Raw genomic sequence first — 24,640 nt, forward strand, 5'->3', positions numbered from 1 at the left:
TGATGAGGACGCTACGAAATTGAGATGGAGGAACTGGAACCTTGCTTTTAAGGGGGTTGTTCGCCAGTTTTGTGTCCAGAGATGACAATAAAATGGCAGCATTAAAAAGTCTATAGCTGAACTCACAGACGGCAGTCCAAAGCCATACAAAAACGTTTCACGACCATGAAGGGTTATTTCTCTTTGACATTTATATTTAAAATCATGTTGTCGAAAAAGGGGCGCGTGAATTTATTGCACAATGTCCTTTTTGTTCTATATGTATCTGCTGGCACTGAATATCACTGTCAGACCTGTCCAGTTCCTCCAATGGGCCAGTCAGTCTCACAATATTAGGGCCTCACTTAGGATTTTATGTGGTGGTCGTTCAGGACAGCACAAGAATGAATAACGGCTTAACCAAAAGTTTTTAGGACACTGATGCATTCTGCGACACTTATGTACCTTGAACAGACCCGTTGTGGCGTCATCTCTCCCCATTGGCTTCCGCAAAAACAAGGAAGTGAAAGCTTTGAGCTCATCGCAGTCAGCTGCGATTACGTTTTAATTGTTCGGTTATCCATAACGTGGAAGATCGAAGACCATTTTTCTTCATCTCTGACAAACATGTCCATTACTAATCCGAAACAAACTGTGCTGAACCCGGTGAGAAATGTTTTGACGTAAAAATGGCTTGTTAATGTTAGACAGCTGACCGAAAAATGTAGCTACATAGTTACGTTTTTTTGTAAGCTGATACGTACATATGGTAGCCACCAGTCTTTAAAACTTGTTTGACTATGACACTTTTCGTGTAAATAGAATAGTAGCTGGTAAGTGATGGTTTGATCTTGCTCACAATGTGAACTGTGTTGATGCGAACTGATTGCTTTAGCAATGCATGTAATGCATGGCATGCAGAAACTGTTAGTTGATATTAGTTCAGTGGTGAAACTGAACGTCTCTCATCATGTACCCTGTTTGGTGTTTCATAGGCTATTCCCTTCGCTGGGACGATCATGGGAGGACTCCACCCGGGAGAGATGATTCTAATCCAAGGCAGTGTTCCAAATGATACAGAAAGGTACGAGTACATTCAAGTGATTCTGACACCCAAATAACGCTGTATGTAATGCAGTCAATATGTTCAGATTTTGAGGTTCATTACCTTAGTCAAAGTTCAGTGTAGGTAACTGTTCCCATGTTTTACAGTTTAAATAAGAAACGTCTAAACCAAAACAAACCTCATATTTTGAGCCCTCAGTGCCTTGAAAACGATACTCATGGTGTTTCTTTAAGGTTTCAGATTGACCTGACGTGTGGAAACAGCACGAAACCTAGAGCCGACGTAGCCTTCCACTTCAATCCGCGTTTCAAAAGGTCACCTTGTATCGTCTGTAACACGTTGAAACAGGAGCGCTGGGGCAAGGAGGAGATCCACTACAAAATGCCTTTCACAAAGGGAGCGGGCTTTGAGATTGTCGTGCTGGTGCAGAAAGACTTATACAAGGTTAGGCTGTAGATGTCAAGATCACCACCCCAAGACAAGTTATTACATACATTAAGCATTAAAAGGCATCACAAGGATGTCTGTGTGTATTTATGTCCGTGCCTTTAGGTCCCTTCATTTGAATCTAGTTTAGCTCCAGGTTTGAATGCTTACACAGATTAGAATCTTTTTTCCAGTTAAACGGTTTGGTTTTCTTGAAGATCCTACTGTTCGAGATCATTTTTACACTGGCTCTAATTTAGAACATTTGATTCAACTGTTTGCGGTTTTTAGGCGCAGTTAAATATTGAGGACAGTTGAGTGTTAGTTTGGAGATGGAACAAACTACTGTAGGAGTAGGCTAGAGATTAGTACTATATTCTAGTATTGTGTTGGGTTAGTGTGAAAAACAATAGAACTCTGGCTCTGAGAATTGGATTTGAGGAACGCTGCTATACAGGGTACATAATGTCATCTATAGGTACACTGCTGTTGTAGGAGAGCACGATATGCAATTCACCAGCTCAACAGCAGTGAACTGGACAAAGCATGATTTTGCTTTTGCTGCCGGGACAAAGTGTTTACTGCACAAATAAAATGTAAGGCAGTGGAAGTTGACAAGGCTTTACTTGGTAATTAATTTGCTCAAGTACTTGATACATAGATTCCTCGTGACTCAACTAATGACTGCTGTTAAAGCATCCTTTACCTTTGAATCGACCAGAGTGGCTGGTCTGAATGCTCTAAGCACAATGAAATCACGTATTGTGAGTTTGAAAGGCTCAAAGGCTCACAGAAAGAGCCTGTTATATTGGTATTGCCCAATCGGCCCTGCCATGACTGAAACTACTGAAGGAGACTGGAATTTTCCTGCATTGAGAAGCACAGAATTCTCTTCAAAGGAAGTTATTTCTGTCACGCAGGTTTCTTCAGAAATAATATGCTACCATCTCACTTTCATGATGGTCTGCTACCATCCACATTATAGTCACTTTTGAGCTGGCAAATGATCATAACGTTTCTGTGAAAAAAAAAGCCATTTTGCCACTTGGAGAGTCTTGTACATCTGAATGTATTGAGTCTTATGGGTTATGCTTTCTCATAGAGAAACTCACTTAGCACTGTGATATGTACATCATAATTCTATGATTGCATTATGATGAAGAACCTTCTGTTTCTCGTTTTTATCAAACTTAATTACTTAGCAATCGACTCTAAGAAGCTTTTTAGAGTTCATAATAATTTTCTTCATCCTGTTTTTCATGGAACATTCCAGAATATGTTTTTGTTGGTTCTCTGTTCTCCTCTAGGTGGCGGTGAATGGTGCCCATGTGCTTGAGTATCGACACCGAGTTGACTTGAGCAAAGTGGATACATTGGCCATATCTGGGAAGGTTCAAATCCAAGCCATCGGATTCATCCCAAGCTCGGTCAGTAACCCGCGCTGTTATTCTCAAGTCTCGGCTCCGTCGAGATCTCAGGCACTTAATGTATGTAAACCAAATTATGGAGCCACTTTACCGTCTCACGCAATGGCGTAGTGACAGACTTTATGGAAGCAGACACTTTTACACTCTGCTTAAGAAATATCATTAAGCCTGTAGACAGTGGGAGTGCGTCATTAGGAAAAAGGCAAGCCTTTGAGCTCAGACGTATACAAGCCTTATTTAATTGCATTCTGTGAGTGAAAATGTTGTTGCTTCCGTTTTTAGAGCCCAGTTCCCGCTCCCACGGCAAATGTTGCATTGAGCAAAGGAGAAAAAGTTAATGTAAGAGGAAAAAAAAAAATATATATATATATATATATATATATATATATATATATATATATATATATATATATATATATATAGTATGTGTGTGTGTGTATCCTGTATATATATATATATATATATATATATATATATATATATGTATGTGTGTGTATATATATATATATATGTGTGTGTGTGTGTGTGTGTGTATATGTATGTATATAAATATATAGTATTAGTAACATATCTAATTGCTAATCATTGGTTTCAAGCAGTTTCAAAGATGTAACTTATAAAATACTCCTTTTTCTTTTTTTTCCCTTTTCTTTTTTTCTTTTTCTTTTTTTTTTTTTTTTACCTCACAGGCAGAGTCGGAGTCAGGTGACTTGGTGAGTATACGTGGCACTGTGATGTGTAACCTCAGGGCAAATGTATAAAAATGCATGTCACATGCCACAGCTGTCTATATGAGGGCGTCATTATGTTTGATTTGGACGAAACTGGAAAAGCAGATTTGGAATGATTTTAAAATCAAATTTAGATTTAGGAGGGTTAGCAGGGACATCTGGGCAAAAAGGTTTAGGACATTCTTTAATCCCCTGCCCCTGAGACTGTCAGCCCCTCTAAGCTCAAACCGAACACAGAATCGCCCCCTCTAAACTTTTTTGGTGGTTTAAAGTAAGGCAGCATCGTTTTAGCGAAGTAGAAAAAAAAATTAGGAATTGTAGTCTCTCAGTACCAGGAACCTTTTTAATACTTTAAAAAGATCATTGACCTTCAGCATCAAAGCCAACTGTAAATGTTTAGATCAGTCCAAGTACACATAAGTGATGGCATTTTTAAAATATTTTTGTAAGTTGTAGGTCAGTACTGTTGGCATCTGTTTAGTCTGAGATTTTTTTTAATTTAAATTATCATCATACAGTATTTATAGGCATGAACAGATTCTCAAGATTGTTTCCTGTATCTTCCTGACCTGACACGTCATGTGATTATTTTCTTCTAGAGCCTTCCATACAAGTGTAAAATTGCAAAGGGCTTGAGTCCAGGGCAGACCATCACAGTCAAGGGTCAGATCAGTCCCCATCCACTCAGGTATGAACACAAAGCACCCTGTCTGCCATGTTCTCATTTGTTTACCAAACTACAGTGCTGTCATATCTGTGCTGCTTGATACAGAACTAATATTGCATTTCTAAAAAGCATATCTCTCAGTTAAAGTGATTCCCATTTAGTAACAGGTGTAAATGTAGCTTTCGGTGCTTTTAAGAAGTATGAAATACGAGTTAATAACTTTATGCTTACTGACGCACGTAGTTTCACCGTGAATCTGCGCGTGAGTAACTCTGAGGACATCGCCCTGCATCTGAACCCTCGTCTGAATTCCGGAAAGTTCATCCGTAACTCCTACCTGTCCGAGTGCTGGGGCCCGGAGGAGAACTCTCTCCCCAGCTTTCCTTTCTCCCCTGGGGAATACTTTGAGGTATTAGAGTAAATCCAGCTCTGTCAATAAATCTTTGTTACCATCAATAGGGCATTGATATACCCCTAACTACTCATCTCATATTGTCATCAACAGGCTATTCAGTACATCCTGTGCTCAGAGAGTGACGTTAATACACATGTTTTTAACTTTCACGAGCAATCTATGCGCAGTCCAAGGCCCTTTGTAAATTACACTGGGACACTTTCACAGAATCCTTCAGCAGAGTCCAAGGCATCACCAACACATGCTCAGTAATCATGGGACAGTCAATACGGGTTCACTATTAGAGCCTTAACTGGCTGAAGATTTTCAGCCAATGTTAGAACTGAGTAGTGTGGATTAACTGAAGTCAGTCAGACGTAAAAACACGACAATTTACTATAATGAGCAGGTGTAGCAGAAAGTACCATATCAAAAGCACGTTGTTGGGAGAGAAAATTATCAGTCAAAAAAAAGCTGAAGTTCTTACAGCCTTTTTTACAATACATGAAGTCCATTTGATTTAAACCTATTTTTTTCCCTCCCTCCTCGTCCTTGCTGTGGGTTAGATGATCATTCTGTGCGAGGCTCAGGGGTTCAAAGTGGCAGTCAACGGTGTTCACCAGCTAAACTACAAGCACCGCGTGCAGGACCTGAAAACCGTGGACCTGTTGGAGATCTTCGGAGACTTGGAGTTGACGGGTGTCCTGCTGTGGTGAAGGCAAAAGAACACTTAAGGAGAACCTCAAAACACCTCCTTCACCTCTAACCAGAAACTCCTCAGTAATCGACTGCTGTTTTAGCTCAACTCCTCAGTGTATTGTACGAGAGGTCTTCTAGGTGGTCTTACCAGCTATAGTTTACACACACTCGCTGGTCAGATGAATGTATTTAACTTAACTCGAGCATACTGCACAGTATCTTTCTACGAGCGCTGACGAAAAGTTCTGCTTAATTATAACGGAATGAAGTAAACTTGTATGTGTTGGTAACGCAGACATGTGGATCTGCTGTATCTTGTTAAAGTGGTTCTTCACAGAAGAATGTCAAATTTGACTACATTAGAAGGTTAATACTAATACCTAGGATTTTAATTGTGAGATTTGGAATGATTATGCAAGTTACCTAGTTTATTTTCTTCAGTTCTCTTTCTTTGTTTTAGTGTTTTTTTTCTTTCTTTGCATTGAAACGCTTTGCTCTTGGTGAATATAAACAACAGCACCAAAAATTCCTTTTGTTTATAATAACAGTATATCTAAACAGTATATCTATAATCAGCTCTTAGTTTAATCACTACAGTCTCAAGTTTGGGCAGTGACATTAGACCAAACCTGAACATGCTGTGAGCTCGAAAGTTTAGCTAGGATTTTGCGAAATAAGCCATAAACCATTGAATTTTTAAGAGTGATTTTGATACCCTTAAAGTGGTTGTTTACTTTAGAATTCTTTTGAATTGTTAAACGCAGTGCATTTGTGTCTGTCTCATAATGGTACGATCAAATCACGTCAGCAATGAATTATTTTGATTCAAAGATCAAACCGAACAAGCAAGCGAGCTAGCCGAACGAGGAAGAAGTGACATGAGAAAAGGAGAGGAACTTTGGGTGCGTCGCTTTCTCCTTATTTATTTGGTTTGGGAGGTGAAGAGAAAATTCCGAAATCAGGGAGCTCGAATTTGACCAGAGGTCCATCTCGGATTCCTCCCTGCAAGTTTTACCCACAATCGCACTATGCAACTGTTAGGCCCTGTTGGTTTTTTTTAAATTGTGGGCCGGTTGCCCAGAACCAGATTAATGCAGTTTGGTCTAGGACTATGCTGAATCCTTGTATTGGACATGGGTCTGTCTGGGGTTTTTTTTTTGTGTGTATGTTTCTTGAGTGTTTTGTTTCACTTTTTTTCTCCTTACATTATTAAGAAAACAGTATGTAAAAATAATGTTCAATAACACATGATTTTTTCCATAATAATATTACTAATATCCAGTCTTAAAGCTGTTCCTAAATGAAACATTATTGTGTGTGTGTGTGCGTTTTGTTTTGTTTTTTTTTGGTCTGTAGTTCGGGTGGGGATAATTTTATACCACATACCTTGAGCTCTCCTCCACTAGAGAGCGCTCTCTGGCCTTCAGGGTGCACTGGATTCTTGCCTGCAGTAATTCTGGTACAGGCACAAGATTATTGTTTGAAGAATGATGATTAAGCTCTGTGCAATTCATTTCGAAACTGATACACAAAAGAACGCTGCAGGATAGAACAAGTTTACAAAGCTGAGACCCCATATATAAAATGTGCCCTACACATATAGAAAATGTGCCCTACACATATAGAAAATGTCACCATTTTAGGTACCTTTCAACGTTGCCTGAAAAAAAACCCCATGAAATTATGAAGGGATATATAGTTATCATACATAAAAAGTTGTGAATTTATTAACATCCACAGGTAAATCACTGGTAACAGCTTTAAATCAGTGAACAATTCTTGGCACAGAATCACATGACCTAAGTCGTACATTTTTTTTGTTGTTTTTTTTTTTAAATCAATAAGTCTGATGTAGTATTGGACTGGAACACATCTTGTGAGCATTTTGATTGATTACACCACTGTGTGAACATAACCTCAGAGATACAGGAAAAAAAAAAAGGCAGTGAACTTGCAGTAAACTTTTTTTTTTTCCTCTGTTTGTCTCTGTATTGTCTTAAGACAGTCTTAAACAGAACAGTCATCATGTGTAACACATAGGCTGTATTTACAGAGCCCTCAAACCCTCTCTCTAGTGTGTACTGGACACACCTACATTTGGAGGGATCCAGAGAGATAGGGAAGGACTCATTTATTTCATTTTGTACTCAGAGGGTCCTTTAACATGATGTCCATAGGTCCACACAGGCCTAAACACAGTCCTTTGGAGAAAGACAATCTTTTGTGCGCGCTGGGCCCAAGGCATGGGGGACATTTTCACACTGTTGAACAGACAGGAATTGGAAGACTGGCTGCGGTCCTACTAAATCCTCACAAATTTCCTGTCTGTAAAAGACAAGAGCTCATTTAAAGTGGATGCAGAGATTTCTCTTAGGTTCCAAATCACTTTAATCCCAATCTGAGTTTTTTTAAATGCGTCTAATCCAGTCTTTAAGAAGCTTCATTTGGAGTGGTTGACAATTTTGTGGTTTGATTAGGAGCATAAATGGCTTTGGTCCTAATTTGGCAGCTTTGAATTGCTGTTGTTTTTAGGGTTTGTTTTTTTTTTTTTTTTCGATGAACACGTCCGTTCGAAACCTTTCACACGGAGCTGAGTTTGACCAGTCCCCTCACCGAGTCCTCGTGGAGCGAGTCCTGGCTGGCCGGGTCGTACAGCTGGGCGGGGTGGACGTGAGCGGCGTGCGCGGCGCAGGGGATGGGCGGAGGCGGGTGGGCGGGGGGCGAGGGCGTCTCCTCGGGGCTGATGAAGTGGTGGTGGCGACAGTGGGCGTCCGTGTCGCGCAGGGCGAGCAGCTCGCCGGCGCACGTCAGGCTGGGGATGGAGGACGGGAGCGACGGCTGACCGGGGCCGACGGACGTACAGGGGCCCCCCAGAGAGAGCTTACCCTCGGGTAACGTGGGGGCCCCCGCCCCAGTCAGGATGACCTGTGGTTGGCTGTGGAGGAGCGGTGTGGCGGCAGCCTGCAAAACGAATTTGGTGCTCTGAATGCACTGATCTTGGTCACACTAAAGGAGAGAGAGAGAGAGAGAGAGACAGAACAAGGGAGAGAAATAAAAAAAAAAGAGAGGAAAGGAAGAAAGGAGAGACAGACAGACACAAATAGAAGATACAAAGAGAAATGAGTGAGAATTAAGAGCGGCCGGAGCGAAGGGAGCTAGTGGGAGTTAGTGGGAAATTCAAAAGTGCAAATTTTTCATTTGCACTTCAGAGGATTAGTGATAAAGTTATGACAGTCACGGACATGCCGAGGTCAATGAGATCACATTAAACAGCATTAAAAAGACAAAAAATTATGGACCAAAAGATGATGGAAGAGGTTAATATCACATTCATTTGGATTAAATGGCATATATGCGCCTTCTGGCATTTCTAGTGTTTTTGTCTCTAAATCAACAACACGTACAAAACAGTGAAACCACAGACAATCATTCAAAATCTACTAAACAATTGTTGAAACCCCAAGTCTTCTAAAGACTGACCTTGTACAGACTTTCCACATGGTGGAAAAAAAAAGTACCAGCTGTTTTGTATTCCAGAGGGATGCAACTGTCTTGTGTCAATACTTACTGGACAAGGTAAATAGCACTCACAGACAAGAGCTGTTTTTGATCCTTGTCTGTTTGTTTTAAAGTGTCCTGTAAAGGACAGGTAAAGTAATGATGACATTACTGCAGAGAGCACTGAAAGGGGACCAGCATTAATGATGCAATGGAATTTGTATTAGTATTCATCGGTGTTGCGTACCTCTTTCAGCCCAGATTGGACTAAAAGACCGATAAATTCAGAGCGGCATCAGCGCATCCAGACAGGTTGGATTCCGTCATAAATCATAAAACGTGTGGTAACCGGTAGGTTGGCCACACACACACACACACACACCTCACTGGCATCCAAAACAATGAAACCACAAGCATTCAAAAGGAGAACTGAGAACAGTGACTTAATAAAGAGATTAAAGCTAAATATGACATTATGTCACATACATGCCATTTAGTGTTGCATATTTAACACGGGTAAAAATCCGTTTGAGTTGACTACTGCCTTTTTCTGCAACGTTGTCATATATGCTATTATGGCTCTGTATTACACTCCATCATTTTAACAGTTCACACTTATCAAATACACTCAATCCCTTTTTCATGCTCTGAATGTAAACACGATCAATCCATCAAATCCAAAACAGTTCAAAAAAAATTGAACTGAGATATTGAAGAAAGAGAGACGTCCTGAGGATGAATTTCTTATTTGAACTGATCACAGAACAGTGAGAAATGTTTTAGAATGTGTCATCACAAACGAGTGCGAACGACGGGTTCAAATGCGTACGGAGACGCATACTGCGGGTAAACTGTGATCGTGTTCATTGACCTTTCGCACCCCATAAACAACACATACAGACTAGTTCACCGACCTCCCCACCTTCTGTCACACTCAGGGGAACTCTTACCACATGACTGTGGACCGGGTTAGAGGAGTACACACTGGTGCCGTTGGAGTGAGTGACAGGCTGGGGAGTGTCTGGTTCCACGAAGCCTCGTCTGTCAATCAAACTGAAGAGAGAGAGATAGAACAACAGCTTAAAAAAAAAAAAATCCAATATATCAATCATTCAATGGGCTGAGTGAATCAGTGAGTGTGGGTGAGAGATAGAAAAAAAAAAATGAGTGTCTGACTTATTTTGCGTGTGGGTGAGAGAGTTAGAGAATCTGGACTTTGTGTGTAGAGCAGATGCATCACCTCCCACACCACAAGCCCACACAGCACACAGTGAAGTCACCTTTATTGATGATTCTGCAGTGGCTCCTACACTGGTTTACAGGGAAATTTATTAATGGTGTGTGAAACGCAAGGAAGTGGAACACAACATCAGCAAGTCTAGCTTCCAGGCCCGATCCCTCCAAATCACACACACACACACACACACACACACACACACGCACACACACACGCGCACACAGAAAGTCACTGAACACATTAAACAGGCATTCCTGAGTGATGAGCAGTTTAAAAGCAATCATATCACGATAATTAATCCACTGATATTAAATGGCTCCCAAGTTTCGGTCCACGCCATAAAGCTCCGAGAACTGCCGGCGTTCAAATTGAAAGAGTGGTTTCTCCATAACAACATGGCCCTTTAAAAGGCCTCTCGGTCTCCTTGACACACAGATCAGGAGGAGCTGCAAAGTGCTGAACTCATCACTGCGCATCACTGTGTGTAAGACAAGACTGAGTCTGCTCCCCTGATAACTCCTGGCATGTGTAATTACTGCAAGAGAGCACCGATGAGTATCTTGACTGAGGGAAAAAAAAAAAATAAAAAAATAAAAAGTTCCCCGTTATACAGCAGCAGTTTGGTTTTATCTCACAAAGAGGGAGCTGACTAATGCAGAAACGGACAGGGAGAAAGACAAGGGGAATTGCCAGGAAAGGACTGGAAAAAGAGAGAGAGAGAGAGAGAGAGAGAGAAAGAGAGAGAGAGGGAGAGAGGGAGAGAAAGGGAGAGGGAGAGTAAGAGAGGGAGACAGAGAGAGAGAAACAGAGGGTAGAGCAGTTATACAGTAGGCAGCAGAAAGGGAGGAGAGAGAGAGAGAGAGAGAGAGAGAGAGCACCAGAGAGAATGGATGAAAAACACAGGGAATAAGCGAAGAGAGAGAGAGGCACATGTACAGCAGTTAAGTGACAGAAAGACACGCAGACAGATCGAGCAAAGGGGAGAGAGGAGCGGGAAGAGAGATGCGATCAAATCGATTATCTCTCTCCCTCTCTCTCTCTCTCTGGTCTTCAACTCACCTCGGTGGCATCGGCCCACACAGAGCAGAACAACAATTGGTGAGGATGTTGCCGTAGCTGTACGGATTGTAATTGTCTTTCCCTCTTTTCCTTGACCATGACCCTTTTATCTGAAACAGCGAGAGGACACGTCAGAACAGCAGTGGCTGACGTGCGTGCGTGTGTGTGTGCGCTTGTGTGTGTGTGTGTGGGGTGGGGGTGGCACTGGATCCCTCCTGGCCCTACAGCACAGCTTATCAGTCACCCAACAACATTTACAGAGGAAAGACCAGCTACTCCTCACACTTTTCACTCAGAGCACCGTTAGACTAAATGAAACCATGGAAGTGAATTTTGCACTGAAGAACTGTTTGTAAGTGTAAAGCTGTTGTATAGCTGTGTGGCACTAAAAGACACGACATTAATCTAAAATAATTCGAAATAATGTGAGCGTTCTGCCCTCATAGTTAATTCTTTGATTGACTTAGAGATTAAACACTTTGAGAATAGAATTCATTTTTTAATGTGATAGAACTGCAGGAAATGCCACATGTCCATCGATTACTGAGCCAATCACGTGAAATTCTGTGTGCGAGGAGGTGGAGATTTGGTACCCACATCCTCATTGGTCGTCTGATTAGAGCTGATCAGGTAGGTGTGGAACCCAGACAGACCCACAATGGACCAGACGGAGAAAAAACACACCACCACCTCTAGAACAGTGACTCAGTCAAGGAAAAGAGAGAACGCACCATTATGAAACCAAAACACACACACACACACACACACACACACACATACACACACACACAAAGACATTTCATGCGTTATCCAATCCAATCAGTCAACTCTCTGTCAATACATATGAAAAAGCAGCAACAAGGCTGGATCAATGAGTGTGTGTGTGTGTGTGTGTGTGTGTGTCCACTCACAGAATTGACCCTGGTAATGTAAGTTAGAGCCAATCGATAACCTCTAAATCTATATATACCATAGCTATTGACTGACAAGACACTTCACTCTGCACAATGCACAGTTTTATGCTATATGTTCTCTGTACTGTTGGAGAGTGGAGAGACTAAGTATGACTACAGCAGACATAAACAGAGAGAGAGGGGGGTAGAGAGAGAGAGGGAGAGAGAGAGAGGGAACATGATGAGTAGTTCTAAAACACAACAATATGATCTCTTTTCTCAGAAAAGCCTGCTCTTGTCTGCACTTACTTACATAATGATATACTGGCTACACAAACTAATTGCTCTAACCACAACAGAGGTGGGAAGATTCTCAGTGGAGGTACACAAACACACACACACACAAGCAGACTACTCTACACATACTCTCTCAAACACATCACACGCATGCATCAGTCCTTTTGCTTCCTCCATTTTGGACTTCAGATCAAATGATGCCTGTAATGTAGCTGTGGTGTGGGATCTGAATGTGTGTGTGTGTGTGTGTGTGTGTGTGTGTGCCTGTGTGTGACAATAAGCCATCAGACGATAAATGATGCATGGAAAGCAAATGATTCACCATAAGCAGCCGGCTGGCAGCAGCTAATGAAAACAGCATCCCTTCAGGAATGGTAATCAAATATCCAAAGATTGAGAAGAGATATCATCAGACACACCATTTATTCATTTATATCAAACTAGCTACAAAATAGCGCTTCTATAGTCTAACTGCACAGAACAGACCACTTTCATCTCTCTCTCTCTCCCGCTCTCTCTCTCTCTCTCTCTCTCTCTCTCTCTCTCGTGTGTGTAGGTGTATGTGGCTATGTCATTACATGTCCTGACAAGCCTACTAAGCTACTGCCTACCACTCCTTGTCGTCATAGGGAGCTGGAGGTGTAAAGCAGACCAGAAATAGACTGATGGTGCGGGAGAGACACGGAGAGAGAGAGAGGGAGAGAGAGAAAGAGAGAGAGAGAGAGTCCTCCCACTCTTACTCAGGCACAGTGAAAGGATATCTGGCTGGGCTGTCTTTGAGAGCGCTGAGGAAGCCCGTCCGGTTGGATCCTGTGGGGATTTGAGTGATTATGCAACGAAGAGAATGGTCATAGAAACACTAAAAAAACATAAAGCCGAGCTATTCCACATAATCAAATGCCAAATACCGAATCCCTTTAAATTTTGAATCATTCTATACTGCCTACAGGATATGGGATAATTGAATAAAAGCTTTAGAAAGGCCCAGTTTGGTTATTATGGCAGAATATAAAAATTGGCCTGAATGATAAAAAATAAAAAGGTAGGCCTATCTGAGAGGTTTTTATGAGAGGTGAGAACATATGACTTGAGAAAAAATAAAACAGAGGGGGGAAAAAAGGAACAGTTGAACAAAAGTGACAGCCTTAGCATTCATTAGCATTCCTTTATATTCATCCTGACACGGACTGTGGTTTCTAGGTAAACTCTGAGAGTCTGAATCTGTCTGAAACACCGAGTAATGCCAAATCTTTTCAGTCTCTGTGCTGACACAATTAAGTCTTTTTTAAAAAAAACTATTTGTCAAGTTACTGCAAAAAAAAAGACCCAGCAAGCGCATGCAGGCTTTCAGCTTAAATCCCACACAAACGCTGCTGATTGTTGTCATTAAGGCCCCGAGGAGTGTCTTGAAAAGCAAAACTGGGCGTGTTGGATTAGGTGGGGAGGACAATCCAGCAGGAGTCTCAGTGAGGCTCAGTGATAGGACGGAGGAGTGACGACGACTACTGCTGTAGATTATACGGTGGAGAAACCTCGACCATCCGTTCTCCGAGAAACAGAGAACTGTTGCCTGTGACCAATACTCTCACTGATTGCTTTTACTGTCAGATAACTCACTCGCCGTTCTTAATCGCTAATCGTTTTTTCAAGGGCATTTGAGGAGAACGTAGTGTAAGCAAATGTTAACTTGTAAATAAAGCCAAATAAATAAAAATCAGCCGTCTGGCCCCAGCTCGCTACGGAGTCATTCGTCTCCAGACAGGACTGGTGTGGCCCGGCCTGATTGATTGGAGAAAAGCTGTAAACAACAACCAAGCTCAGCCCGGGGGGAAGAGATACTTCCCCTCCTCTTTCCTCTGAGAGGAACTGCCTCATCAGCAGCTACTCCTTGCCCCAAGTCCCTTGCCAATCAAAACCCAGGGAGCAGGCCAACAGGAGTGGCCCAATCTCATCCGTTACATGCATGAACTTCCGCACAGTTCCACACACAGCAATGACACTGTCTAAAAAGAGAGGAGTACAGTCTACAGCAAGGTTTCCATGAAGCCCTGAGTCAGTTAAGAACTGTCGTGTGCTTTTCCAGCATTGGGAGTTGCTATTAGAGGCTCTGAGTCAAACCAGTAGAAACAAACTGTTATTGAGGTTTTTTTTTTTGAGGAACATCAGAAAGAACAGTGCTGCATGGTAGATTTTGTATGAATATGTTATTACAGCTCAAAAAGGAGATCTGAAGGTTGTATGGAGAAGCAGAATCACATTTAGAGTGAGAACAACAGAACAAATTTCTTTTTTGCAGGGATGCCACAGGAGGAAAGAAGTTGACTTGACTTTAACTTGACTTGAAAGGAAAGCAGCTCTGCGTTTGCCCTGAAGCAGCCTGGGTTAAGGATGCTGTTCAAGGGCGGAGAGGAACTCGAGACAAGAATGATGAACACATGGCCCTACTTAAACACATACATCTTTTAGCACCTGCTCTTGGTTCTGAACCAACAACTCTTCAGTTTTAATTTCGTAGCCAAACTTGTGAACTCTTTATCGCCCACGCAAAGTCAGTCAGTTTTATGAATTGAAAAACGTTAATGACAAACTGTGAGAGTAACTGGTTCCACGGTCACCGTATTACGGTTTCCCGGTCAACAGGCTGTAACGAATTTTGGTCTGAGGGGCTGAAGCTGGTCGTTTAAGTCAGGAATACCGTTACTCACTCAGGATGACGTGTGTTATGACGAAGGCGAAGATGAAGAGCGTGAGGAAGGAGAGTGAGACGATGAACAAGTAGAAGAAGCGGTAGTTTCTCCTGCCCACACAGTTACCCACCCAGGGGCAATGGTGATCAAAACGTTCTGAAGGAAAAAAGATGAAGACAGTAGATCAGAGACAGATCTTCACTCACAAGCACTTCTGGAACAATCGTACAAGACAAAATCAGATCACAGATGATGATGATGATGATGAAAAGACACATAAAAGACAAAAAAAACAGCATGAAAACTCTCATACAATACACACACAATAACACTATAACACAATAAAGCAAGCAACATATGAAACGTGGAAACTTAAACATCTACACGAACACACAGAGGCTCACATTAATAAAACAGCAAACGAGAAAAGACACACAAACATGTTGAACACATATATACAAAAGACATAATGTAAAGACATTTTGCAAAAATAACAAAAGGCTTGAGTAAAAGCAGGTGTTTCTGCTAAGGTGTGGACCTAACTTTTAACTGTGCAATTAACATCCAATCATGCTTGAGTTCCTATACGTCACACTGTTTGATCTGCTGAGTGTGTCATGAAGAACAAAGGTTAACGTGTTGGTATGAGAGCCTGAAGGAAACACATCATCAGACAGGGTCAACTGTGGTCAAGGCAGACGCTCCTAAATCCTCATGCCTGTGCATTGGCTCGAGATGTAAGGCGAAAACAGCTGATCAACAAATCAGTTGATCATAAATATTCATCCAGCAAACAGAACAGACAGACAGACAGACAGACAGACAGAGGGACACTATGGTCAGGTATTGGTGCATTAAACCCCCATTACGTATAAAAAATGCCCATTTGTACATAAAGTGGTTTTGAAAAAGACACGCAGCGGTCCACTCAACGGTGAAAGAAAAAGTCATATGGCGAGATGAGTCATCTCTGACCCTGTGGAAGACTGCGTGTGTGGAGCATGCCAAAAGGAACCTACAGGCGTGAGTGCTTGCTTCCCACAGCGACGGGTTCTGGCAGCTCTGTTTTAATGTGGGGGGGGGGGGTTGCATTGTCCCGGTATGCCTGAAGTTAAGGTCCACTTTTTAGCGGGCAATATAAATGCCAGGGAACGCGAAGCCATTCTGAGTGATTCCGTTTATCCAACGGTGAGGTATTTCTATCCTGCTGTGAGTGGCGTCTCCCTTGGTAGTCATGGGTGTTCTGAATGGTTTGACGGCTTGAAACCACTGCAACCAAATGCCATGAGTGTCTCTGTGACCACATCCTGACCCACTTGAACATTTATGGGAGAGTTTTCTGCCTCATATAAGACTACATTTTCTATCAGCAAACAGAAAACACCAAACGATGGAATCCTGCAATGAACATCAGCGTTTTAAACCCAACCAATAGCTTTCAAGACACTTACCGAATTTGTGGCAAGTTATGCTAAATCTCATCTGGTGGTTCATGGTGCCCTGACACCCTATTAACACACTTTTCTGTTGGTGTTTTATAGATTTTGGCATTTTTCTGTTATACACACAGCACCACACATACACAAGTACACACACACAGACGCATACATACACACATATGCCTATACACACACGGCACGTACGTAACTAACACACTCACCCACGCAGTTGTCACACAGGCTGCAATGAGAGGCACGTGGCGGTCTGAAAATCTTGCAGGTGAAGCAATACTTGAGCTTAACCGTTTGGCCGTTGATGACCACCTCTCTGGTTCTCGGGGGAGGTCGGTACCCCGGTCCACTGGGCCCGTTTGCTGCATCTGCAGAACGCACCAGAACCCAATGACAGAAACGGTATTCAAAGAAGGCCGGGACGGAATCATTTAAGAGACGAGTCCAGTCAAGAGGGCTGTGGATTTCTATTTTCATTCCTAGAGATGAGCCCAATATGTTTCAGCAGGGTCTCCGCATAGAAAGAGACTCAATAAATTCTTAAATAAAGACATTCAGCTGTGATTTTATATCTTCACTGCTGCACCCTTAATCAGCCACTTTATTTTTGGACATGCAAAGCAAATAAAAAAAAACAAAAAAACAAAATCAAAAAAGGAAAGAAAAAAACTGAAATATCTGATGAACTGGACACGCCCCAGTTCTCTGAAGCTCACTTTCTTTGTATGCTTTCTGTCTTGACCCTGGATCTCAACGGCTTGACAGATGATTCCTGTACTGGGTAATGAGTACAGATATTACTCTAGACAGTACATTCATGCAGGGCTTGTGGTATCGCCCTGGTCATTCTGATACTTAACACACCTGTCTGACCCTAGGCTGTACTCCAAATCATTATTAAACCAATGCTCTTGCACAGGACACAACAGAGTCAGCACAACTCTCTCTCACTCTCTCTCTCTCTCTATCTCTGTCTCTGCCAGCTTGGAACCCTTGGGGCACAGTGCCAGAGTTTACTTGGCTTTACATTATTCATTCGCTCAGCATGGACACAACTCTGTTCATTCTCCAATGGCTCCCAGGGGCCCGTGCGGAACGGATGCTGAGACACTTCCCTGATTCAAAGTGATTTGTCTGCTGTATGAGGACTCCTGCGCCTTCCACCGTTCTGCAGGGAACACCACCCAAACGAGATGGCTGCCCATTTCTCAAACGAGTGGAGTCAGAATGACTCCAACCATGCAATAAAACAACAGAAAATGACACAGCAGCTGCTTTGGTAACTGGTTAGAGTTAAACTATACTGTCAATAGAAAACATCAGTTAAAGTTTAAAATCACATATTATGACAGGTCAAACGGATCCAAAAAACGACCTTGGACCATGGAGTTTGCTCGATATAAATATTTAACCAGTCTTTGGATTAAAAGAGGCAAAAGATGTTGACAGGAGAGGAAAGGAAAACATATATTATGCATATCCCGAGAACAGAATGCAAAACAGTCAATCTCCTCAAATGTTACTTTATAATACTGAGGGAAACCATGAATTTCTATGTAGGGAGCCTGAATACAAAGTGAAAGAAAGAAAGAAAAAAATAAAAAATAAGAAAGAAAGAAAGAAAGAAAGGAAGGAAGAAAAGACTTTGTTCTTCTGCAACTTCAAAAATTTCACATATAGCAAACAGAAGCCCATGAAATGAAAAAAAGAAGTACAGAAGAATTTGAAATGAGGATCGTGAAAAAGAATGTAGAGCAGAGCAGAAACGGGATCATTTCCGCTAGAGTCTGTGGGTGATAAATCCCTGCTTCAGAAGCACATGTAAAAGTGAACACTACAGTTTCATCTAAAGCACCACGAGCATTAGACGTGAAGGAGAGACAGAGATGAATTTCTTCACTGGAGCAGAGGATGAAAAGATACATGCCATAAAACTAGGATCACCTGACTACACTCGAAGCACTCATTTCTTCAGGCAAACTTTGTTTTCTCTGCATTCGCATAAAAATAAAAATACTGTGACGCTGACGCCCGTACTTTCTACTTTCAATCCTTCAACTAATTTTTAGAGACAAATGAGATAATATTTAAGTCAGTCAAAGCATCTGATTAAATGATATGCTATTAGGGCTGGACAAATCCCTGGAACAAACCCCCCCGCCCCCCCCCAAAAATAAAAAATATGAATCAATAGATGTGGAGCGTGGTTGGGGCAGAACTGTCAGCCTACCTATCTGTCTCTCAATGTCGGCTGCCTCATCTGGCGTGGCACGAGGCAGGACCCCGGGATCACTGAAGCTGGCCCTTAGCAGCATCCCCATTACAAAGAAGAACAGAACACCTCCGATCGCCGGAATAGCCGGTGTCAAGTTCGAGGCAAGGAACGGACAGCTGCGGGGAAAAAAAAAAAAAAAGAAAAAAAAAAAAGGGAGTGGTGACATTAGCCTGAGAAAATTAGATCAGATACTGTATAAAAACATAACAGTGCAGGCAACGGAGAGGAGAAACTGTTATCTCCTAAAGCATTATTCTTAGAATTGGTTGGACAGTGAGTGCTAAAGTCTGGATTTGGACCCAAAGTATAAATAACATGAGCTGTAGTACAGGAAATGAGTTGGGGGTGGGGGGGTGGGTGGGGGGCTGCTTGCTTTTTTACAGTTTTTTATTTATTTATTTTTTTAAAGTAGCAGAATACTTTTAAAATGACTGTATAAGACCAATCTTTGTTAGATTTTATAATCTACTATATTCCCCATGTCCATGTTGCTTTCTTTCATTAAGCAGCACCCAACCTACTTCTTAATTAGCACTTCAGGAAATCTACAAGGATGCAGTTGGCTATGCGTTTTATTACGCATATCCACAAGTATGTCTCGCCAGTCCTCATTCTCGATGATTACGCAACACGTAGTGATGAAGCAGCATCTACACTTTTTAGTCTGAACTCCATCTTAGCCCTCTCGTTCCAGCTAGTCCTCAGTGAAATGAGGCATGACTGACAAGGGTTCAGTTTTACCATAACTTGCATTTTGTGCCAAAATAACATCAAAGAATGCTTTCAATCCAAGACAAGCTTTGTCTGTTTTGCTCCTCTCAGCAGCTCTGTTCCAAGGCTCATAGAAGGCACCAAGAGCTCCTGTTATTCTTGGCTCGGTGCTACGATTCCGACAACAAATCAATGAGACGCTCTCGGACGATTCCAGTTATACAGAGGAACGGCAAGATCAGATTCTCCTTAAATGTCAGCAAAGTCTACATTTTTTTTTTTTGCAGGAGTAAGATGAGGAAAAATGAACCAAAAGATGAATTAGCAGCCACTCTGACTGACTGAAATGGAATTGTGCCATATATTTTTAAACCTTAAGGTCACTGGAGGAAATGCATCCTGCAGTGGAAACAATCACATTCTTCGTTTTTGTTTTTTTGGGGGTTTTTTGGGGGGTTTTTTTTGGGGGGGGGGGCTTTTCAGACAGACTTTGCATTACACAAAATAAGAAAATACATCCTAAAATCAAGAACAAATGTGTCATCAAATTAAATTAGGCAATGACAACCTGCTTGTTAGTTGTTTGCTGAACCTACAAAAAAAAAATCTCCCAAAGTTTTGTGTCGCTGGTATCCATTCAGCCACATTTTTACACACATTGTCTGCTGGAGGTCATTCTCTCCTCTGCATTTTTACAAAGATTCAGTCAGTCAGTCTCAGTGGCAGGCATGTTTCTGAAGATTCCAGTACTCTTCAAAAACAGCCCTTTAAATGCTATACAGATCTTCACGCTGGTTTCCCCAAAAATAAGGGATAAAAATGAATCATGGACTAAATTGTATGTGAATCTTGAATGGAGAAATACCATTCCAGAAACAGTGTCTGTGAAGGCCCATATTTCCACTAAATGGCCTCTTAGAAGCGTCTTCGGAAAAAAACCGAATACGCTTAATTTTTAAGTTGTTCTCCAATAACTTTTACCGTTGAACCCCATTGCACTACACTCTTGTAAGAGATGTGCTTTGCAAATAAATCATGAATAATTGATTGATTTCAGTGTAGGTCTTCTACACAAGCCTCTCTTACGTAACTGTCCAGAGACAAGTTTGAAGCGGCAGGATTTGTATTTCCTCATCCATTTCAGTTTTTGCCAATGCTTGTTCTCATTGAAAAGGAAACTTTTTGGAGCAGCTATTGTTAAGTCTCAGCTGATAAAATCCACCCATTTACCCTAATTAAATTAGAGAAATGGAGCTGAATAGACTTCATAATGAGTAAACAAAACAAATGAACACATTAGAATGAACTGGTGCAAGTGGCATGGGTTCTTTAATCGGCCCTTGGTAGAAAGTAATGCCAGAATTAAATTAGGCCAAATGGTTGGATATTATCAGCTGAGATTTAAAAATAGTCCTCCATCTCTCAAAGAGATCTTTTTGTAAATGGCACATTGTGGCTAACACAGTAAATAGTTTATGTTGTTGCGGGCTTTACATCTCAATGGATCCCTTTGAAGTTGAAACGCCATCAAGAGAACTTCTGAGGAAACACATGGGTGAGCATACTGGGCTCCAAGGGGTTGCACAAGGACAGTAAACAGTGACTCACAGAGATGTCCACACTCGCTCCAAGGTTTTCGTCCTTCACTCTCACAACAAAACACCGATCCTTAGGGTTTGACTTTACAAGCTTTGATTCCACAGACACAAAAATCAGATCTGTCTAATCGGACCAGACATTTGGAGGATTCCTAACGTACAGTCCTAACTTCTGATAGTACATTTATTCATGATTTTCATGAACTGAGAGACTGTGCTTTACGACATGTCCCAAGGTGCAAAGAAAAGTCAACTCATAAAGTATACAGAAACTTCATAAGCTTTTCTTATTAAGAATCATTCTACCGCGTTTGTTTACCCTAAACAAAGCCCTTAATCCCAGTGTATAATCAGCAAATCCTTTGTCTATGACTTGTTAAATGACACATGGGTCACTGCGATTACTTCTCATACCGTCAGAAACTCCAAGATCCACATGAATGCACAAAAAATCAAACCTGGGGGTTGGATGTCTGCTTGTTGCCTAGGAGATACATGCTGTTCAACGGCATACAAAGGGCTGGAGAGGGAAACTGTTACCAGGGAAACGAGTACTCCAGAGTGCCATGATATGGAAGTTGTGGTATGTAAAGAGGAACATATGAGGATAAAATATGGGGGAGGGGTTGCTTTTATCATTCTCTGTGCATAACAGGCTGAGTTTTGTGTCTGTGAGGATGAGAACATTTCTTAAAAACACTGGTACAAGGAGAAGGAGAGCACCATGTTTTTGCTCTTTGTCAGGTTTGGTTATTCAGTTGCAACTTGCGGTTAAAGAGATTTGCTTCACTTCTTTGATGCTGTTTACAAGGAACAAGTTTGCGCTAAGGATCTAAAGTGCAAGTCTACGTCAAAAGAATTTTAAGGTGACCAGACAGATTAAATTCAAAAATAAAACACAGAATCATGAAGGGCAAATCCAGAAAAACTTGAAGGGCTCTATTTAAACATTGATATAGACTGACTGCAAAGAAAAAGACGAGGCAAACATGTTAGCGTGGTATCACTAATGTGAGACACATTCTCTTGTCCTCATTTGTCCTACAGACAAAAGAGACATCACATGATTTCTTCGTGTAATATTTCTCTGCATTCATGTCAGTACATGTTGTCCATCCAAATGGAAAGAAAACTCAACAAAACAAAACAAACAAACAAACAAAAACCCCCCACATCAACAGTGGAAGGTCACTTAGTTTTACTTCAGCTGACCCACAAAAAACACAAGTAACCCATTGCAGGGTAACTGTGGTTCCCCATGAGGGAATCCACAAATTCAATAATGTTCCTTTTACTGAATGCAGATTCTGATGTGTACGTGTGGGGATTCAGACAGTTTGCTTACTCTTTGAGTGGAACCTAATTTCCATTCCAACTAACGCCAAAATGGTAGCTACTGTCTCTGATCTCTTGGCATGGGAAATAAAATCTTGACACATAAGAAGTTAAAAATATCAGCATTTAGGAGTCACGGTGTGATATGCGTGAAATCTGATGTCAGGGAGTAGCATTATGAGCTTCTGACAGAAAGATTTAACAGGCTGGAATGTTTACGTCAACCAAACACACACAAGCCCTTTTCAGGGAAAAACCTCTCAATGTCACACCCAGTGTGGTGTTTGCTACTAATGCCTAAAGACACTGCTCAGGCCTTGCAGACATTTATATTCTGCTTCATTCTCATAAAAAGACAGTGACAAGACCAAGCGAAGAGCAAACAGTAAAAGACATGAAAGCCTTCAGGGCAATAGACAAACTGTTTGAGATCAAAGGGTCACGTAGTTTTCAAACTTGATTGCATACCTCTGCTTAAATAACATGTTAATTATGATATCACCATTTCTATAGCATCTGCACAAACAGTCGCTCTCAAAATATAGTGCAGGGTAAGAAAAATAAATCAGATGGTCCAATGCACACAAAGGTTTAGTAGAGCTATCATTTACTGCACTTACTCAAAGGCAAAGAAGAGTCCACTGGTGACCAGGATGAGTACCATGGTGAGGTAGAACACGCCTGTCTGTTTTGCCATCATGATTCTCCCATTGCAGTAGAACTTATTTCGGCCGGGAAAAACCTGCCACTTCCTTTTGACTTTCCTTCTCTTTTGGTGCGGAGTCTCCATGGGTGACGAGGTCCGCGTGCAGATCTGATTGTACTGACATTCCCGAACAGGCTCGTTCTCCCCTTTGAGATACATTTGGGGCACTTGTATTAACACTATGAATAATATCAGTAATTCTGCAAAAACACGCTGTAAACGCAGAAAAGTAGCCCGATTCTCGCCCAGCTGCGTAAAACAATCGTTTTTACTTAGACAAGAAGGTTCATCGAAGGTAGCAGAGAATCAGAGCGCCACTTCTGATAATTGTTGAGGAACATATAAATGTTCAGCGGCATCCCAGATTTTGCCCTGAAATTGGTACGCTGTTGTTTTGTTTATTCCAGGGGTGGTCGTTTGGAAGCAACAATCAACAATTATTTACAGGTTGTGACTGATCAACAGCATCAAGGTTTATGATCATTGCAGGAATTCTGAAATGGATATATGCATGGTGATCCGTCCACATATTTTCTTGAATGATTCCTTCATTGTGTTTACACCGTTCCCAATCACAATAAATGGTCCATGCGCTCGAGGTAAAGTAAACAGACCGACATTAAGAGGAATGCAGCCTTAACATCGTGAAATTACTGCATGTTTGCTGTAGTTCTTTCCCATCCTATCTTTGAAATCTCGAGATATTAAAAAAAAAAAAAAAAAAAAAAGATAGCATGAAAGCTGATGGACCTTTTATGACTCGAGGAGAGACAGCATCTCCTCACGGGGAAAACACGTCCTTCGAACGTCCTTTTAAATTCGTTGTCAGCCTTGATGGTTGTGATAAAAACGCGCCACTCTTTGTTAGAAAGGATTCATCCAGAAGATCACCCTTACTCCATATACAGACGTAGACGTAACCAGAAGACACTACCGTAAGAATGTGTACCGGGTCCACAATCTCGAAGAGTCTTGCTGAAAATTACAGTGATTAATGTGCTTCAAAATAATAATAGTAAAAAAGACAGAACAAACACACGCCTCCACTGACTTGGATGTGAATTGTACGCAGTCAGCGGTGCGCGGGACCCGTTAGTACGCTACTAGGTAGGCGAGGACGGCCAGATATATACCGATGCAACGTAAATCCGCCACCCTCACGCACTGCCCACCACAAGCTCCTAAGACCCCTAAGGAAAGTGAGGAGGTTGCACGAATGGACTTTTTGTTGTACCATTCCACTTTGAGTGTCCGCTGCAAGCTATTTAACTAATATGACAACTAGCAAGCTGAAATTCCTTCCCCGTGTACATTTACAGAGCATGCTCATATTCAGATTAAGTCTGCATGCTTATGGACAAGTTTCTTTACAATGTGTTATGTTGACTCTTGCAGTGGTCCATGCTGAGCCTGAGTTTATACCACCGCCGGGATATTATGAAATATCTATTAAAACGTTCACTGAAAATCCGGAATTGTTAACACAAACGTTTCGTGAACAGTA

General features: G+C 41.6%; 2 protein-coding genes across 2 annotated transcripts; one reads left to right on the forward strand and one right to left on the reverse strand.

Moving 5' to 3' along the window:
- Positions 1-503: 503 nt before the first annotated feature.
- On the forward strand, positions 504-5,808 carry lgals8a (galectin 8a). Its single transcript, XM_030770716.1, has 9 exons — positions 504-645; positions 975-1,063; positions 1,279-1,489; positions 2,779-2,898; positions 3,181-3,237; positions 3,588-3,611; positions 4,229-4,317; positions 4,540-4,705; positions 5,257-5,808. Exons 1-9 carry the CDS (start codon positions 607-609, stop codon positions 5,404-5,406), a joined length of 945 nt encoding a protein of 314 aa, XP_030626576.1. The 5' UTR covers positions 504-606; the 3' UTR covers positions 5,407-5,808.
- A 2,161-nt stretch (positions 5,809-7,969) lies between these two features.
- zdhhc14 (zDHHC palmitoyltransferase 14) lies at positions 7,970-23,311 on the reverse strand. Its single transcript, XM_030771175.1, has 9 exons — positions 23,051-23,311; positions 18,742-18,902; positions 16,721-16,879; positions 15,079-15,216; positions 13,135-13,183; positions 11,781-11,883; positions 11,184-11,293; positions 9,838-9,940; positions 7,970-8,395 (listed from the first exon to the last, which is right to left on the reverse strand). Exons 1-9 carry the CDS (start codon positions 23,293-23,295, stop codon positions 7,970-7,972), a joined length of 1,494 nt encoding a protein of 497 aa, XP_030627035.1. The 5' UTR covers positions 23,296-23,311.
- Positions 23,312-24,640: the final 1,329 nt, after the last annotated feature.

This window comes from Chanos chanos, chromosome 4 (genome assembly GCF_902362185.1).
Source record: "Chanos chanos chromosome 4, fChaCha1.1, whole genome shotgun sequence".
Lineage (NCBI taxonomy): Eukaryota > Metazoa > Chordata > Actinopteri > Gonorynchiformes > Chanidae > Chanos > Chanos chanos.